General features: G+C 40.0%; 1 protein-coding gene across 1 annotated transcript in view; it reads right to left on the minus strand.

Annotated features, from left to right (window-relative positions):
* Positions 1-19,557, minus strand: part of sorcs3b (sortilin related VPS10 domain containing receptor 3b) — a 41,890-nt gene extending 22,333 nt beyond the window's left edge. The window contains exons 1-3 of the mRNA XM_056435509.1: positions 18,874-19,557; positions 5,706-5,773; positions 24-123 (exon numbers count right to left, since the gene is read on the minus strand). Coding sequence (XP_056291484.1) covers positions 24-123; positions 5,706-5,773; positions 18,874-19,557 — 852 coding nt within the window. The remainder of the gene's footprint in view (positions 1-23; positions 124-5,705; positions 5,774-18,873) is intronic.
* Between the last annotated feature and the right edge of the window lie 392 nt (positions 19,558-19,949).

Below are 19,949 nucleotides of genomic sequence, written 5' to 3' on the forward strand. Positions count from 1 at the left end.
AAAAGCAACAGGGAAATGCTGACCTTCTGTTTGTTGGTAGGGCAGACATACAGGTAACTTAAAACGGTCCTTGAGCCCACTTTGTCGTTGAGTTTGGTGTAGGTGCTTCCATAATCAGAAGATCTGGACGTAAACAAAAATTACATGTTGCATGTTTGATGAAAAATACATTCGAGATCTTCCTGCGCCAGATTTTAAAGCACCATACCAGTGGTTTGGCAGGTTTCAGACCATTAACTGCAAATCAGGTATCCTGCACGTGACTACATTTCCATGTAATCCCATTTGATGAATGTTCTACCTCTGAGACATCCTCTTGCTTTTTGGAATGAATATCAACTTGTCAAGCTTCATTGACAATGTATAATTTTAGTTTTTGATGCTCTTATGAAGCACTTCTCCTACTTTACCTGCTAGAAATGTGCCATACTGAAAAGGCACGCTGTCACTACTCCACTAGTGTTCTACAGCAGGTGCTTGAATGGGACTAAATGTGAACAAATTACATGAACAAAACACACTCACTAATGGAAAAGTATCTTCTTTCGTCAACCAACATATTACTTAGGATTAAATAAATGACAGTTGAAGGAGCCTGGTGGAGTTTCTGGGTATTTTGTTTGTATGTTGTGCTTGGTGTTGCCAAACCTTTTCAATGACGGTAAAGCCTGCTCCAAAGTTTGCTGGATATCACAAGATTGCTTCACAACCTAATTTGCATATACTGTATGTATGTCATTGCCAAAGTATTCACATATAGGAGGACTTCCATTTTTTTAAATAATGAAGTTGAAGTAAACGTAACTGATGCTATTATTAGCCATTTTTATTGTTTACCCTGATATTACATCACTGATCTAGAAGGTTGTATTCATATAATAAATAGAGAGGATCCAGACACTGGAATATTCATGCTGTAAAAAACCTAAAAACAAGATGAAAAAGTGAAGACCTCTCCAGGAAGTATAAGAATGCTAACTAATGGATTCAATAATTCAGGTTCCAACAGATGCAAATAAATCAAATTCAAAATGTTTTATTATGAAGAAAGTTAGACCTCAAAGATACACACAATGAACATCACTGAATGTTTACATAAGGGTGTTAAAAAAAAAAAAATCGTTCTTTTTTTATTGACTTAATGCATCTGAAAACTCCTCCTTACCAGTGAATTAAAAGGAAGTTCACAAAGGATTGCAATCCCTTTGTTTTGACAACCAACAAGGAATATGAATATCAAGACAATAATAATGCAAGTTTGGTAGCTTTTTGTGTTAAAAAGGTTGACATATTCATGAGGCATTTCTTACTCGCAACTACAGTATCATTTAGCAAACTAAGTGACAAAAACATCATGTTAACTAGAATGGGCACTCGGTAGAGCGCATACCTTCGCATATCACAAGATTGGGCATTGAATTATGAACATGTTGGCATTAGTTGCATGCCAATTGGATAAAAATTGACCGTGCTATGGTAAAAAAGAAGATTTTGACCTTTTCATGACCTTAGCCTTGACCTTTAACCTGATTGATCCCAAAATCCAATCAAATGGTCCCCGGATAATAACCAATCATCCCACCAAATTTCATGTGATTCGGTTTAATACTTTTTGTGTTATGCGAGTAACACGCATACAAATAAATAAATAAATACACGGCGATCAAAACATAACCTTCCGCATTTTCAATGCAAAGGTAATTATTCACTTCATGTGTCAAGCAAGTGTTTGCAAGCTGATTTTCATGCGATGACTTGTCATGGAAACAGTGTTTTCCTGCCAGGTAGAAAACAATTTACAGACCTCCTGTATGCTTTATGAAATGATTAACACTAATGTCCTCACCACTTTATAATGTACACATGTTCAACTTGTTAACACAAATATCTAATCACGTGGCAGCAACTCAATGTATTCATACTACATGGTCAAAACGATCTGAATAGGGAAGATACTTTTTGAACTCGGCATGGTTGTTGGTGCCAGATGGGCTGGTTTGAGTATTTCAGGATATGCTAAACGTCTTGGATTTTCAAAACAAAACCATCTCATGTGTCAAAGAGAAGGGTCCAAACAAGACAATATAATCATGTTAGCTGCAGTTCTCTGGATGAAAACTGATGGCAGAGGTCAGAAGAGAATGGCCGGACTGCTTTGAGCTGATAGACAGGTAACAGAAACTCAAATCACCGCTTGTCACAACGTATGTATGATGAAGAGTATCTTTAAACGCACAGCGGTTGAACTTTGAAGCAGATGGGTTACAGCAGCAGAATACCACAGCGAATGACACCCTTGTCGGCTAACAACAGGACATTGAGGTTACAATCGACACAGGCACTTCCAAATTGGACAATAGAAGAACGGAAAAAGGTTTCCTGGTCTAATGAGTCAGCATCCCTGACACTTTAAGACGGGAGAGTCCGAATTTGGCGTGAACAACTCGAAATCATGGCGCCATCCTGCCTTGTATCAACGGTTCAGGATGGCGTCACTGGTGGTATTGTCATGGTCCTCTGTTCGTCCTGTGTGTGTGTGTGTGTGTGTGTGTCTGCCCGGGCGTGGCCTTCCGTTCCCCCTCCTGCTGCCAATCAACCCACACACATGAAACCCATTCCCTCCTCGCCAGATCGTCAGTTCACATTTCCGGAACGATTACTCTTGGATTTTCCGTATGTTCTTGTCTGTAAACTTGTGCTTTCTCAGCCACAGCCTCTCTTGCTCCACCGGACCTCTCCTGGAGAACTGCCGAGCCACCGCAACCGGCCACCGGCCCGCAGAGGACGCCATCGCGGATCCCACATCTCTTCCATCTCTGGCTTTGCAATAAATGTAATTGTGTAATTACTTCTGCTCCGTGTCCTAGCTTTTAGGTCCAGCCCCGCACCACCATGACAGTTATGGTATTTTCTTTGCACACTTTGGTGCCCGTTAGTATCAATTAAGCATCTTTGAAATGCCACAGCCTGCCTTAGTGTTCTTGCAGACTCTGTCCATCCTTAAGTACCACAGTGTACCCGTCTTCGGATGGCTGCTTCCAACACGATAACACAAGCGCAAAGCTCAAATTATCTTGTTTCTAAAAAAGAGGGTTTACTGTACTTGAACGGCCTCCACAGTCACCGGTTCTCAATCCAAGAGAGCACTTTTAGGATGTGGTGGAATGGGAAATTTGCATCAAAGCTGCAGAAACTGCGTAATGTTCTGATGTCAATGTGGTCCAACATCTCTGATGAAAGTTTACAGCACCTTGTTGAATCTATGCCATGAAGAATGAGGGCAGTACACAGGGTTCAACCAGGTATCAGCAAAATGCACCTATTAAAGTGGCCGGTGAGTGGTAAAAGTGTATGTATTAAATACAAATTGCAGTGAAAAAACAAAAAATATCCAACACGAGCATAGTCCATGAATATTACAACATTCTGAGCGATGAACACATTGTTATCTCACAAAAGGCCATTCCTCTCATTTACTGCTTGTACATCAAAGATAACGAGGAAGGAATTTATAGAGCTGTGGTAGAAACCTTTCATTCTGTATTATTTATTTTTTAATTATCTTAAATTAGTGGCCTTTTGTTATATCGGTTTTCAACTGACTTAGATATTTTGTTTCATCCTCTCTTTTCAGTTTTCTTTTCAGACGCGGGAAACGTAGTTGTGGTATTTCTGTATCCGTGGTGCAACAAATTAGCACACAAGGCTGACAAATACAGGCTCAAGTTGAAAATAGAACAATAGATGAGAACACATGACACAGTTCTTGGTCCTTATTAATTAAATGGCCTGTGTTTGTAACACCCTGTTCTGTTTCTCCTGTGTTCCGTGTCTCCTATGTCTCCTCTGTGTCTTAATTGTTTAATTCCCTGCACCTGCCCTCAGCCACTCTTGTCTCGTTAGTGTCTGATGTCGTACACCTGTGTTTCCCCCCTATATATTGTGTCAGTCTTTCCCTTGTCTCCGGGCGGATTGTCATCTCTAGTTCCGTGTCCTTTTCCCGTCGTCCTGTCCGTGTTCCTGGTTCTGCCTGTTGACCCTGCCTGCCCTGAACCTGGATTCTCTGCCTGCCCCGTTTGGAACTTGTTTTTTTTGTAAACTGTTTTGCCTCATTAAAGAGTGCTTTTTTTTGTTATTCATATTGCATCCAGCCTGTCTCTCTACGCCTGAGCCTCACCCCGTCACTAGAACCTGACCGTGTTTAAATTGAATTAGACGTTAAGGTCTGTCGCATCATGTGAAGGTACTTGTTCATCACAGATGTGCTTGTCCCTGACAATCCATGCATCCCATGACGAGGGTAGATGTGTTTGTCATCCAAATCTTCATATTTCTCCTCGCCACAAACAGTCAATCCACACTCCCAGTTCTACCGGAGTGCCTTCAAATGTAATTTCACTGGAAAAATGGATATATACCCAGTGTCTGCTATCGTTGTCTGAATCGTCCTATTTTGTGTTGACATTGTTTACTAAGACTTACCCCTCAAACGGATCTGTATTTGTGTTTAAGGACTCCTTTCTGGTGACATATCTGCCTTTGATTGAGGCTGGAATAAAGCCATTAAAATAATGTTATTACATTGTGCCGTTTCTTTAGCAGAAAGGGCATCCATCTAAAAGCCACCAAAGGGACTTGAGGTGTGTTTAGAAAGCCTTTGCAAGTCACCCATTGATCTGCACATTGCAGTCTGCCACCAAGAGTGGCCCCGGAGCTGTAGTCATAAATCATTTATTGGGCTATCAAAAAAATCATTTACTCCCGTTTCTTCTCATAACATTCAAATCTCTGTTTTTCTAATGCCCGTACTAAGAGCCTTCGTGCACCCCCTGAGGTACACTCTAATTTACTCGTGGTGCTGTTGTTAAGCAGACACCTTGATGATGGAAGACCTCCTGTACACAATATAGGATTTCAAAATGTGTCAAGTCGGGTGTACATCTTAGCGGTGCCTCTGGTGAAATAGATATTAATTTGAAACTCAATGCTTGGCAGACTGATGGTCTCTTTTCCACATGTGTTTCAGTGTGAAATGAGTTCTCTGCAGGCTATGGGAGAGGTGAGAAAAAAGCCATATCAGGGCTGGATTGGCCTCTGTGGTATAATCTTTAATGAATTCCATTCTTATTTATGATACGACAGGGCACCGTAACTCACCTCTCAATACATACTGAATGGAATTACTATGGCTATACAGCAGCAATTGCATGTCAATTGCTTATGAAACAAAAGGTTATGGATAACAATCAATCAAAAAAACTCCATCAGAAAGTTTCTAGGTCAGAGGAAAAGAGACATAAACAAAGAATCCTTCAGAAAAGTCTCACAGTTTATCTTTTAAAAAATAGCCTTTTTAAAATGTTTTTTGTTGACGATGGACAAAAAAATAGGTTGGGTCCTTTTTAAAAGAATATTATTCATGAGACTGAAGGAAGCAAAAAGTAGGATGCTTCATTCTGAACTACTTCAGATTGCTTTATTAAAACAAACTTCATATTGGCTTCCAGTGTAACTTGATTGTTCATATCCGAGCAAGTGGGAACACTATAAATCACACTTACACTACACTGCACTCTCTATGAATATATTATCTTTATTGTTTTTAGGGCCGGGCTTTTGCATTTTCATAAAGTCCTTGCAATGATGCCATCACCTTTGTATTGAAATAAAAGGGGGGAAATAGCAATGATTAAAAACAAACTTACCTCCAGAGTGAGCTCTCAGTGACAGCGCCCAGGTTGAAGTCATACAGCTTAGTCAAGATCAGGATCACCTACAACAGAACAGCATCAGACATGTTTAATTATATGCCACGGTATGCACTAAAAAGCTTTTGTATAAGTTCCTCATTACCTGTCTACACCTAATGGTGTGGAATTAATATGACAGGTCTGTTAAATCCCTTTATTAATACATATCAGTGCCGTACAGTATGTTATCTCGTGTGACAAGTGATCCTGTGTTGTCAGGAGAGGTCTGTCTGCTCGTGGCAGGATCTGAAGAGAAAATCCATCTGGGCTGTCAAGAATTGTGTCTGTATCTCATGTGGAATGATACCCACATAACAGCAAAATCTGAACATAATTGTTCAGTGAACAATAAAAAGATATGCAGTCACCGCACAGCACGACCGTCTCCCCTTCTGCTTGCTTTTACCTTTTAAAATAGGAAAGCCGTTGCAAAAGCACCAACGAATGTTGACCTCAAATGTTGTTGGAAGACGGTCTGTCAAAAAGCATCTTACTCATTGGACGACGTCCAGCTGCAATCTTGGCTAAATGCTTTTGCATGTTCTCTGAGGATGGCTGGACAATGTTTTTTCTGGGGGAAACAAAAATGCGGCCCATAAAAGCCTGCCAAGGCATAGAGGGCAGAGTGAAATGGTGTGCAAACGAATTATTGTCACTCCAATGGCATTATAAATGACTTCCCACGGGGACGCTCATAACTCCGAATAGAAAAGGGGGGCTTGCGGCAGAGAGTTTAGGGCAGGGCCTCGAAGGCGGAAGAAGGAATGGTAGATAATAACAATCAAGGAGCGAGAACATGGCATAATATGACACATTTTTAAAAGGCCTGAAAGATATGTCAAAAGCTCAATTACAGTGAGTTTAAACACATTAACCTTATGGGACCCACGGAACGAGTCATTAAACCGTGAAAAGTCACACAAGACTCGGAGGAACAAAGGCATGCCTCGAAGCCTGCTTTGAAAATATGGAGAAAAAAAACAATTGACCCACAATTTAGCCATCAACGGACACTGTGCATGGCTTGGGACTATCTGCATTACAGGTTAATTAACCAATCACACAGAGAGATAAGCATTTGCATAACTAAATGCACCATGTCTGCGAGGTCCGACGCCGGAGTCTGAATCAATTTGGAATACAGAGTCCGTTAAGTGGCTGTGATGTTCGGCCTAATTGCCTGCTTTGAGAAATATGAGAGGAAAAACTCTGCCAAAGTGTTGATCACTCGCCTCTTTAGTTCTCTTTGGCGAACAACAATGACTTTGTGCCATGGGACATTATAAATACCACAAGGTAAATTGAATCAGGAATTGATTTCATCAGCTTCAAACTGGAGGCGATTTATTCCCAACCAAAGGGATTAAAATACCCAGGACTGCAAATGAACGAATAAATGTTCACCGTTTTATGGCTTTCAATCACTTGCGCCGTCTTGCACATGGATCCAATTTAATCAAATGCTCGCAAATTTCGTCGAGGACGTAAAACAGAGTCGAAAAATAGCCAGAAATGGCAACGCTTGATGAAAAAGGCCTCCCGGCACCCAAGCTGTCATGAGGAGCTCCGTCTTCAATGTTGTCAACGTGTTTGTGCTGTCGGCTCATTAACAAAAGCTGACCCATCCAAATGGGTCACTGGAGATCCACCTCGGGGACCAAGAGACTAGTGAGGCAGATGACTGTTTGGTTGATTTGTCCCCAAGTAGATTCATCAAAAGTACGTCACTGGAGACGGTGTGTTCCTATGTCTTCAACATTATTGATAGATGTACACTACCGTTCAAAAGTTTGGGGTCACTGAGAAATGTCTTTATTTTTCAAAGAAAAGCACTGTTTTTTCAATAAAGATAACATTAATCAAAAATACACACTATACATTGTTAATGTGGTAAATGACTATTCTAGGTGGAAGCGTCTGGTTTCTAATGAAATATCTCCAGAGGTGTATAGAGGCCCATTTCCATCAACTATCACTCCAGTGTTCTAATGGTACATTGTGTTTGCTAATCGCCTTAGAAGACTAATGTCTGATTAGAAAACCCTTGTGCAATTATGTTAGCACAGCTGAAAACAGTTATGCTGGTGATATAAGCTATACAACTGGCCTTCCTTTGAGCTTGAAGTTTGAAGAACAAAATTAATACTTCAAATATTAATCATTATTTCTAACCTTGTCAATGTCTTGACTATATTTTATATTCAATTTTCAATTCATTTGATAAATAAAAGTGAGTTTTCATGGAAGACACAAAATTGTCTGGATGACCCCAAACTTTTGAACGGTGGTGTACATCTATGGCTGAAGTCCATAGGGAGCCACTACTATACATGCCAACGCTGAGGGACAGCATATGACTTGCACATCAGATGTGTGACTTAAAGGAATACTTTAATCCCCACATAAATGATCATTCGTATATCAAGTATGCACCGTGTGATACCTTGAATGAGGACTTTGTTATTCTTGCACAAAGAGAACATTCTTGATGAACTGAATGAGTAAATGGGATCCACATATAACAACAGCAAAGACAACAACATCTGTTCACAAACTCTCACACAACTCACGCAGAATGATCCAAGTGTCGTTTATCCAGTCGCGTACGCACGACTACCCAAACACATGCATCTTCCCGAAAACCTTTTAAAACAAGTTGGACATGCACGGATGAGTAGCGGCCTGCGCAAGCATGAGACTGTTTACGCAGCATGACAAGTGTTTTAAATAATAACTCGCAAATGCATGACGAAGTGAGTAGTGCATACATGCTAATTGGATTATACTACAACAAGTTGTAAAGTTTGTAATCATATTTTATCCCATTTACTTTCATTCTTTAAGAATTTTCAGTTTTTCGATTCTTCGTTTACACATGAAATAAAAAAAAAAAAATTGGATTCAAGATAACCCGCCGTGAGGAAATTATATTGAAATGGTCATTTTGTGGTTGAAGTATCCCTTCAAACAATAGAGACCTGACAAATGAAAATGCATAAAAAGCAAATTCTTAGCATTCATGATGCAGCCCTGCATTTATGTAAATAATGGGAGCAAACAAACACAAAATGGCTTCCAGAATTATTTTGAGCCTTCTAGGTAAATACAATTTTCCATGCGTATCATCGCTCACTTGCATACATGAAATTAAGTAAGGACCCTTGAAGGCCAAAAGCAGTGCATTTATTCATGTTTATGTTTTATTGATGCGAGCAAAGAGAGCTTTGCCCCGGGAAAGTCAACCAATCATTTTTCAGATTGGCTTTCCTCCTCCTCCTCCTCCTCCGAGGAGTTGGGTTTAGTCATCCTTTTATCCGAACGTTCTATTCTAGTTGCTTTCTTTCCCTTCTTTGCTTCCTTTTTTTCAGTCATTCTCCCTTTTTTTCTGTCATTCTTTCAATCTCTCTCTCGTTGTTTGTTTGTTTCTGCCTTTTAAAAATGGGCTTTTCTTGCTGTGTTTTTTGGGGATTTTTTAAAATCCAGATTTGTTCCACCTGCACATGGAGGAGACAGAAAAGAAACATTAAAGGTACAGTCAGGTGCTGTTTGGCCATGCAAAGGTATTAACTCTTTCCCTCTCAACTTTTTTGAAGTGCTTCAGTGGGACATCTCAGCATCATGTTGGTGGGCAGAGGATTTGCTACACAGCTCGCTATTTAACCATGAATCCTCTCTGTGTACCGTCCTGCAATATGGCTATCCATAAAACGAAACGAGACTGTTGCAGCACATCAGTACCGCTTCATTGTGCTTTCCAACACTATGCTCCAAATGTAACCTCCAGTGCCCCCAATAAAGCATCATTAAGACAGCACCAGTCAAAAAACATTGCTGTTTAATTGGGTAGTCAAGGTAAAAAAGGGGACCCTTACTCAAAAGAATCGCACCTCCAGATTGTTGTTTCTTCCCTCACACAACGGGAAGCAGGAGCAATCTTTAGAAATGTAAGAAATGCAGTCGCTTTCATGTAGATCTGGTACTGCTTTTGAACCTAGCCAGGGGGGGTGGGGGAGGGGGGTGGATGGGGGGCAACTGAAAGATCTAAATTAATTTCCAAGGGACCCCTAAAGTTGATAACAGTGAGTGATGTGAGGCTCTTTGTAATAACACGGCTAAAGGCTCATGCTCAGAGGAGCATTGCCACATATATCCATTTTATTTACCTTTACCAGGGAAAGGTTCACTGAATTGATCCACATTTATATTCTTATGAATACACGTAAGCTTGTATATATTGTACTATGTGGTAAAGTTAAACACATCCATACACAGAGCAGTCCCACTGGAGGAACCCTTTTCTATGTTTCTCTTCCAAGTCTAACCAAAACATCAAAATGCCTGACAACTCACTGAAACATGTCAACCCTAATTTAATCATGTCTTAAATCTAATCTTTCATAAGCTCGCTTTTTCCTAGATATGCCATGTTTCTCTGTTAGCTGTCTGGGGGTACATTTTTGTGGCCTTTACAGATTTATAGAACCAAGTAAAAGGTGGATTTTCAATCAGTCAAAAGATTGAATTAAACATAATATGACAAGCCTTGAGTGCAGACACTCTTTTTATTTACTTTGGTGCATGTGTTTATATGTTTGTGCAATTTAGTGTTTTTATATTTCACACTATTTTTATAATTTATAATAGTTATGAAAATAATAACATTTTATCAGAAGAATGTCTCACTGAGACTAAACATCTCTGTTTAAGATGGAAATGTATCAGTATGGTTTATTTGAAAAGTAACATTATAATTGTATTACAGAAATATGAAATTAGGTTTGAGGTAATTTAAATGTACATAGTGTGTCTACCAGAAAGCACAGACGAGTTCATTTTTACACTACTTCATATTTCTATATTATAATGTCGTCAAGAATAAACATTATTGTCATAAAAATCTAAAAATAAAATGGATCCATATTAAGGTTATTTATATTGTGTGTTTGTGTAAATTTCTGTCACACTATCTGGCAAAAAAATGTCTTATCAGTTGTTAGGCTATAACACAGACAGGATTAGGTCATAAACAAATGTGATGAGATCAAAAAGGAATTGTAAAACTGATTAAACAATCACAGTCAATACCATACAATAGTTAAAACATATTCATGAAAGTCCCCCAGACTTAAAAAATATATATATTTTTTGTTTTAGTGCAAATGGAGTCTGCAATGGATTGGGAACATATATTATATTTTGCCATTATTGCTTCAGAAGCAGAATAAGTGATCTGGAAAAGGAAGCAGGCAGGAAAAAAAGCAAAGAAAGTATGTTGTTGAGAGAAAAACACACCACTTGTGTAGAAAGTAATTGCTGTATGAAAATTATCTCAAAACTTAAGTGTCCCAGCACATCCAACGCCAAAGACATACATTCTAACTTCCTTTTGTGTCTCCGAAGATTAAAGATTAATATATTCATGCATCTATTAGAAATGATCTGATGCAAACACCTGCAGAGAAAATAAATACAGTATTAGTTGCACATTTGCATAAATGTCTTTAAGGCTTGACAGAGAGACGAGGGCAAAATCAAGACGCACTGCAAGTGGGTGGAAGGATATAAACACACCGTCTTGATTGTGGCTCAGTGAGGAAGCCTCCAAAGTAGAGCACTTAGCAGGAAAGACGAGCGTCTTTCAAGAGAAATGGATTGGTCGAAGAGAGGCCTTACTCTGTCCTCATCTTATCTGCGGACCGAATTGATTGTTTGTACTTTTGTTGGTAAAAACATACTTGAGGGACGCTGCTTTCATCAAATAAACCCAAGCCAAATGTCCCTTGGGCATGAGTGAGCTTTCTCTACGTTTGCTTATCCTCCTGACTCCTGAGCTTCGGTCATATAGCCCGAATGCAAGTTGCAGCAATCAATTCAGTCCATTATGGGGGGAAATTTATCAAATGGGCTCAAAAGAAAAGGGATTCACTTCCAACACAGCTTTATTGAGAGAAGATGTTTTGGGCATGATGTCATATATCTCTGCTGCTAACCATAAAACACAATAAAAAGCGTTTTTTTTGCTATTCGTGGGATAAGAGATGTGATTGGTCTGCTTCATTTCTTTAAAGCAAAGTCGGGGTACAAAGTATAGAAATAAATATATATCTTTTAATTTTTTTCATATTGAAATTACAGCACAATGCACTGTGGTTAATACAAAAGGTGAAACACAATACGCAATATTCAAGGACAATTCTGAATTCATTTCAATGTTTTGGCACATTCGACAACATTTTAGTCACATCCCTTAAAATGTTAAATGAATTTGATGCATTGTAAGTGGTGTGGCGAGACGAAAACACACATTAGCATTTTACTTTGAAATGTTTTTTTGGTTTATGCAACCCTATTGTTTGCTCTTATTTATTGTTCAGCAGATGAAGGCAAAGTAGCATGTCTACATTTACTTCCTTTTGTGTCATTCATGGACAACAACAGAAATTGGAAATTTACCAGGGCAAAATGTGATCAAATAAAAGCTTTGGAAAATATACAGATTTTTGATACATTTGAAAACTAGTTTTTCTTACTTTCTCTTCCTTCACTCTCTTCTATTTCTTCACAGATTTGGCTCCTAATGGCCTGGCTTCTGCCAGCGGGGGTCTGAGCTGGAGCCAAAGGCGGGAGTGGCTTTTAAATTGAGGTTTTGGAAGAGAGACGGCACTCCACCTTAAAAGGACCCCTTCACTTCAAAAAGTGCAGTCAGACTGAGATCATAAGCTCAATGTGTCCCACAATTCCGTGCTTTGTCTTCCCACCCCATCACTGATTTGCATTTTTCATAATGTGTAGAGTTAGAGACTGCCTTCCCTTTAAGGTCAAGTTCAAATTCAAATTTACGTTTCTATATATCCGAAAAGTAAGTTCATATGCAGCCCCATTTGTTTTGAGGCATTTGTGATCATTTGGACCACTTTGTGTACCATTTAGGAGGTCTCCCCTGAGGAAATGTTATATATACTGGTCGGTGAATCGGCTCCTTCTCTCATGCAGGCGATTCTTTAAAAAAGTGTAATTGTTGTGTACATGCACAAGTACATACACATGTAACCCATCTTAAGCATTTAGGTAACGATGGGTTGCTGTGAATCCCTCGGGAGCAACAGCGTCTTGCTCAAGGACACTTTAAGATGCAGACAATCGGAGCCAGGGATCGAACTGCCGACCTTCTGCTTACAGGACAACCCTGACCCACCACTATCAGTCTACCAGTCTACCACCACCAGTCTACCACCACCAGTCTACAACTACCAGTCTACTACCACCACCAGTGTGCTACTACGACTTTGCCACTACCATAGTCTACCACCACCAGTCTACCACCACCAGTCTACCACTACCAGCCTGCCACTACCATAGTCTACCACCACCAGTCTACCACCACCAGTCTACCACTACCAGCCTGCCACTACCATAGTCTACCACCACCAGTCTACCACCACCATTCAACTGCCAACAGTCTGCTACTACTAAGTTTGCCACTACCTTAGTCTACCACCACCAGTCTACCACCACCAGCCAGCCACTACCAGTCTACCACCACCAGTCTACCACCACCAGTCTACCACCACCAGCCTGCCACTACCTTAGTCTACCACCACCAGTCTATCACCACCAGTCTACTTGTAGTCAGTCAACAATCCTAGCAGATTTCTGAGGTTCTTTTCTACGACAATAAAACAATAACGAATGATGTCCGTTCCGTATACGTACGTAACATCTGGAGACAGTGATGGGCATTTGAAGTACAGTCCTAGCATCTTGAGTCCCACATGTGGTCGGGTTGAGGAAACACAAATACTTTGGTTGAGGTTAGGATACATCATGGATCAATTGTTTTGAGTTTCTTTCTAGACATGTTTATCAATAACATTTCCATTTTATGCTGATAGAAAATGCGATCTTGGCTGCATTAAGTTTGCAAGCTATATAAACACATTTTCTAGGAAATTGTTGTTATTGTTGGTCACTAATACGTAAATATTGGCTGTTTTTGTTAATAATTTTTACTCGGATGCCTTTAAACCTAAATTGTGTAGAATGTAACATTTCAAGCTATTAATGTTTCTTTGTTTATTTGCAGGTTTTGTCTCAAAACCATGAACAAAGTGAAGACATATACAACTACCAATGTCTAACATATTTATCGCAGTTGGCCAATTCATGTGTCACACGCAGTTTTAATTTGTGTTGGATACACGTGCAGTTGGCCATCTACACTTTATAAAGTGTTCCATCCAAATCAGAGTGTGTCAAGTAGAAAAGCACAAAATACAGTATGATTTTTTTTCAATGTAATATTTATTTGTTAATAATGTAAATTCTCATGATGTTTTTAATCTCTGACAATTCACATCCGCTCCAATACAATCATTAACTTGTGTAAATGAAGTGCAGTTCCTGCCAAGTCTTTCCTCTGCTCATGAATATGTTGTCATCATTTCAGAATTGCTACAATAATTGTGTCTATATTCTTTTGTCAATTTATGTATATTCTGATTTTGAGTTTTTGTTTAGTTCAAGGCAAGAGGAACCACTAATTTCAAAGCATTTGTTCCAGGATACCAATTGAGTGAGTATGCCATTTTGTAAATGTGCTTTTTTGTGTTTGGAAGTTTTCCATCATCTCCATTAATTTCTCAGTGTTGCGTCTTTTCTATCCCACTAGAGGGAAACATCTTTATATGAGAAATCCCTGTAATATTTAAATATATTATAGGAAATGCTGTTGCTTAAGGCAAAATGCTGTTTAAAGACCCTGCGAGTATCAAGGTATAACGTGAGCAAACTTTGTTATCCTTTTATTAAAAAAAAGAATACTAAAGATTAGGTCTTTTAAGCATAACAACTAATTCCATAAAGTGCTGCCGTTTGTGTTAACTCTATCTCTGTGATGATTAATAAAGAGGTCATCACCCAATTTGAATTTGAAATTTGTGATTTCCCCAATCAGAAAATGCATAAATTTGTTTTCATAACCTCATCAATGCTAAAGTATGTGTCTACCACACTGCGGCAGTTATTAAAGTAATTAATCACATGCAAACCTGTCGAATATGATTCTGCACCCACTTTGTCACTTTGATTAAAATTGAAATAAGTGTGTGTATGTGTGTGCGTTAAACAGAGAGAGAGAGGGAGAGAGCGAGAGAGAGAGAGAGAGGCTAAGACTGATAGGGAGGCAGATAGGAATCAAGCACCGACACAGTGCTCTTGGACACTGGTGGCAGCTGTATTTGCTGTTTAAAATGCACTTTGTGAGCCACAAGTACATTCTAAGTGCTGAGAAAGTGCTGAGGGCCCATGTTGATGTGATGCATTACGCCCCCCAAGCACAAATGATTCATGTAAAAAGGGGCACACATGCATTTCATTTGAGCAGTAAAACATAGTATTTCTCATCGAATTATTTCGAGACAGAGAGGGGAAATTGTTTCATGCGTGCCATAAAATAACACTGAAGCAAAAGGCTATCGAATATTTTGTATTTCTTTCAGCAACAAATGTCCCACCTTAGGCTCCTGAGGAATTGTTTCTGCTGCTGTGACCAGCAGTCTGTTTACCTCTTGAAAAACACGCAGGATTGCTGCCGTTCCTATCAGCATCTTACAATCACATCAGTGACGTTGAACCCCTAAAGGCTTAAGACGGGCTGGATTAATGAACACACTTATGGTGCTGACGCCCATCGGGACAAGCAGGTGGAGGATGAAACTGGACAAAATTATCATTATTTAATTCGTTCCCATTGGCCACTACTTTAAAATCCATACGTAGTAAAAGAAAAATCAGCCACTTGACTACCATCAATTGAATCAGATGGTGTCATAACAATAGCACAGAAAACAATTCTATCTGAAAACGTCTAAATGCTGAGGTGCTGCACAATGAAAACCATTTGAAATGACATCCCATAATGTCCTACTTCCCCACGTACTACAGTTAATATCTCCATAGCTAGCAACCAGGGGGCCAGAGGAAGATGAAAAGAATATGGAAAGTGCATGAATAGAAAGTGGTCCATGGTCACATCTCAGCCGCCTTTGACTGAACACCATATGTTTGTAGTTTTTTTATAATAAAAAGAGATTTGACCTCACTGTAAAACTAATGCAGTTGTGTCAGTAGAAGATGAATAAGAGAATTCTCACTAAAACAAAACCACATTGAAACTTTTCTCTTTGTTGTATCTGAAGACCTCGCCGTCAGCTTTTTGATGCACTTTTCCTCATCCTGTAAGACTCACAAACTCTGGTCAAATGCCTGTGTGAATTTGAAACCCATTCCATTTGATTTTATGGATCAAGGAGTTCCTATGCAACCAGCTCTGGCATGTTAAATTGAATGTCTGTCTATCTAATGAACCGGTTTTAAACACAAGTGTCCCCCAGGGCCATGCGTTTTCCTTTTTTTAAAAATATTGTCTATTTATACCGTTGAGATTATGTGCAACAATAACCGCTTCGTTCTGATTAAGTGTGCGGACAACGCGGCCCAGGAGGCCCGTCTGATTCCCATTCAGTCGCGGCGGAAACCGACGAAAAGATTTCACAGAGCTGACGGATTGGTTTGATGCGAGCCACCTCAGACAAAACATTACAAAGAAAACAATGAGATTGACCCATTAGACAAGAAGAACAGTTGGCATCATCAATGCAATGAAGATGATCCAACCAATACCCTCGTTATCGGTGGACCTATAGGTATCATTTCAGCAGCAGAAGCTCAATGAATGGGACGTCAATAAAGACGCTCATTAACTGCTTTAACACGGTGTCCTAGTTTGTTCAGCTGTTTATGAGGAGCTTGCAAAATAGTCAATCGCTAACATCATTTGGCTGCCAATAACCTTCTGATCACAGCTGACTTGCACACTAAGACTGTTGCCTTCATGAAGGTAGCAGGGGGAACTCTGCATCCCTTGAGTGTAGGATGTGCTGTAAAGGCTGGTTAGAAAGATAACCAACATCATATCACAGCATGAACACTCATGTGAGGCAAAAAGACTGAAATATTGATTTACCATATAGTGCATCCCAAGCAAAGTGTACTCATCCATATTTTGTCAGTTTAATTTCCGCTTATGCTCATATTCATGACACACGTCCTTACACATCCCGAATCTTGATATCTCCATCCCCATTCCCATCCACGGGATATTACAAAAGTACGTAACATGCAGTCAATCAACATGTAGTTAAGAAGCATGAATTTAAAAGGAAATTTGTGCAGTATATGTTTCATCCCCATGGTCCAGTCCAATCAATGTTATCTCTCTTAAAGTCAGAGACCGGAGAGACTCCAGGCTTTGATGTCTCAGACAATCACAGATGTCTGACGATCACAGAAATCAAATAATCGTTGCTGAGGCGGATTTGTGGACAGATTTGAGGTTTCCCTACGATGACATTCTTTATCAAATCTGAACTATAAAGATCCCCCCCCCCCTCCCCAGCATAATCCCCATCACCTTCTACATCATTCTCTCCTTTTACTCTCTGTAGGACTTTAAATCTTAGTCATTGAATATTTGATAGAGCTACCCTAGACCATGGGCATGAAGTAATTTTCCTTCAAATGTCCCTTTTAGATTGGATTTATTATCAGTCATTTACATCTATTATAGTCTGAGCTCTAACACCCGGTCGTAAAATGCCATCAATTTAAACTCTGCAGTTCCACTTGTGCTTTTTGAACCCCAGACAGGCGTTCAGACTTTATAAATCTCAAATGTTGACTGGCTGCAGTGACAAGCCCATCAGTAATGATCCAGTGAACAGTGTCCTGCAGTAGAAAAGGCCATTGTTGGTGAAGACATCTCAAACCAACCACATATTTCACAATACAAGACCACAAATCAGATTTTACAAGGTGCATTTGATTTATTGCAATAGATACGGTCCGCAGCAATGCATCAACATGGCCAAAGTCTGCGATGCCTCTAATGTAATGGCACACGTTACCAAAACGGAACATGTACCAGATGACAACGAATACATGTAGAGGCTGAAATAAGCCATCCTGGTAAATATATCTAAATTGTTGGATATTGTATGGATATATATCGAGTTTCTGGGACACACAAATCTTCTGATTAATGTTGCTGGCACACACCTTTTTGCCCAGCAAGCTGAGGTGATCTGAACTACCTGCAGTAAAAAAAAAAAAAGGCACAGGAGCCCCTTTGTTTCATACAAGACTGTTTGTAATTGTAAGATCCTTGTACCTGATAAATGCTTTGAGCTTGCAAACACTTATGCATGCTGCATGAGATAAACATCTCCACGGCTTTGTCTTTGAGATGGTAAAATGGTGTGCGTAAGTGTGTGTCTGTGTGAGAATGGGATGGGGTGGGGGGGGGGGGGGTGATCTGATTGCAGCAATGTCTTAAGCTGTGTATATTTCCATCGACCTGTTTTGAAGTGCAACTTTTCAACAACAAAAATCTTGCAATGCTGTATTCATCCAGGCAATTAGACGACAATCAACATGTAAGTGTGAGTCAAATGTCAATTACAAAAGTCTAGTTCATTTGCCAGAAGGTCATACTGTGTCTCATCAACATAGCATTAAGGTTGGTTGGACACCTACTGCACTGTCATGAGAGACATTGCTTGATTATTTCATACATAATTAATGTTTTGTGATTGGTGTCAACATATCTGCACCTTCACATAGCTCAGTGTCTCATAAATGTACCTGCGGGTTTAACTGTTAATTTAAAGTTCAGGAGACAAACAAGTTGTTCAGAGAATTATTCTCAAGAGGGAAATCCTGCAGGTGACCAGTCGCAGCGCGCAATCCGCGTACACAAAGAACCTCTGTGTAGCAATAACAAACAAAAAGCACGACCAAGCATGCAAATAGAGAACATATACTGGTCAATTCAAGAATATGTTAGAATAAAATAATGATTTAGAAAGTAGAGGTAGAAATGATCCTCGTGCGCGCAGAAACGGTTGTGCGTAAAACGGTGACACAATCATGTACATCTATTTTTTTTTAAGCTTCAGAATTAGAATGTCAGAGAGTGGAATACATGTGTGCGTTGTAATAAGTGTATTGGAAAATAGCGTGTTCTCTAAATTCATTACGATACATTTTGGTAAAAACTGAAACTCACGCTGCTGTTGTGTCCGGACCAGTGCACCATCGCCTGGTTGTGCGCCGAGTCTCCCGATAGAGCAAAAGTAGAGGTGTCCAGGTGTGGCTCACTTTGCCTCGGGTTAGACCCTTTGGTTTCCTCCGCCGTGCGCCGGTACTCGGGTCTGGAGTTGGAAACACCTTGGACGGTCTCCACAAACCTCTCTTTTGACTGCGCTTCTCCACTTGTACTCCGATCCACATTGTTGGTGAATGCTGAACGCACACTCCTTTTTGCCCTCTTTTTTATCTCAGGAAATGTGTTTTCTAACAGTAGATTCGCTGCAGAGTCCCCTTGGTCGTCCTCGGATATGTTATCACACTTTTTACCTGGTATTTTGAGACGCTTGTGACAGTTAGGTGTCACATTGTTGCCGATCAGCGCCCCGTTTTCAAGTCCGCTCTGTGTTTCTTTCCTTTCTTCCTCGCCATTGTTCGGGTTCAAAGCAACGGCTGCTTCCGATTCAGAAGCGATGACAACTTTTGCGCTATTGTCGAATTTAACCTCCGTTGATTTTCGGATTGCACGTGCCTCCAGCAGTGTTACCTCCAGGCGATACAATCTTGCATTTGGAGAACTCACTTCCGCTTGAGCCACAAACTTGGGATGAGATGAGTATAGCAACACGAAAGCCATAACACTCAGAAATGACCACAGTCCCATTGTGTTCTTCCAAAGTGATAAGTGTACCAGCGGGGAGGAAATATGTGAAGCTACTTCTAAAACATTCAGGGCATCACCTCTCTTAGCAAGAAGCCATTCAGCAGACCAGCTCACGTCCAGATATTTGTCAAAGTGAGGGACCAGTTTGGGAGGCGCTGCGCATCAGGCAAACGCGCCGGCAGAGTGACTGCAGACACGATTTGAGCTCATTGTTCATGCGGATATTTCGGAAGAAAAGGCTTTAAAATGCTGGAATTCTTTCCCAAAATTATTCCACGATTTTATTTTTCGTCTGCGACGAACTATTTATGCGAACCTCTCAAAGTTATCCAAAACGGCACAGTAATTGACTCCGAGCAGTTGACATGAAAAGTAATTTGTGGTTTTGCAGA

This window comes from Pseudoliparis swirei, chromosome 17 (genome assembly GCF_029220125.1).
Source record: "Pseudoliparis swirei isolate HS2019 ecotype Mariana Trench chromosome 17, NWPU_hadal_v1, whole genome shotgun sequence".
In the NCBI taxonomy this organism is placed as follows: domain Eukaryota; kingdom Metazoa; phylum Chordata; class Actinopteri; order Perciformes; family Liparidae; genus Pseudoliparis; species Pseudoliparis swirei.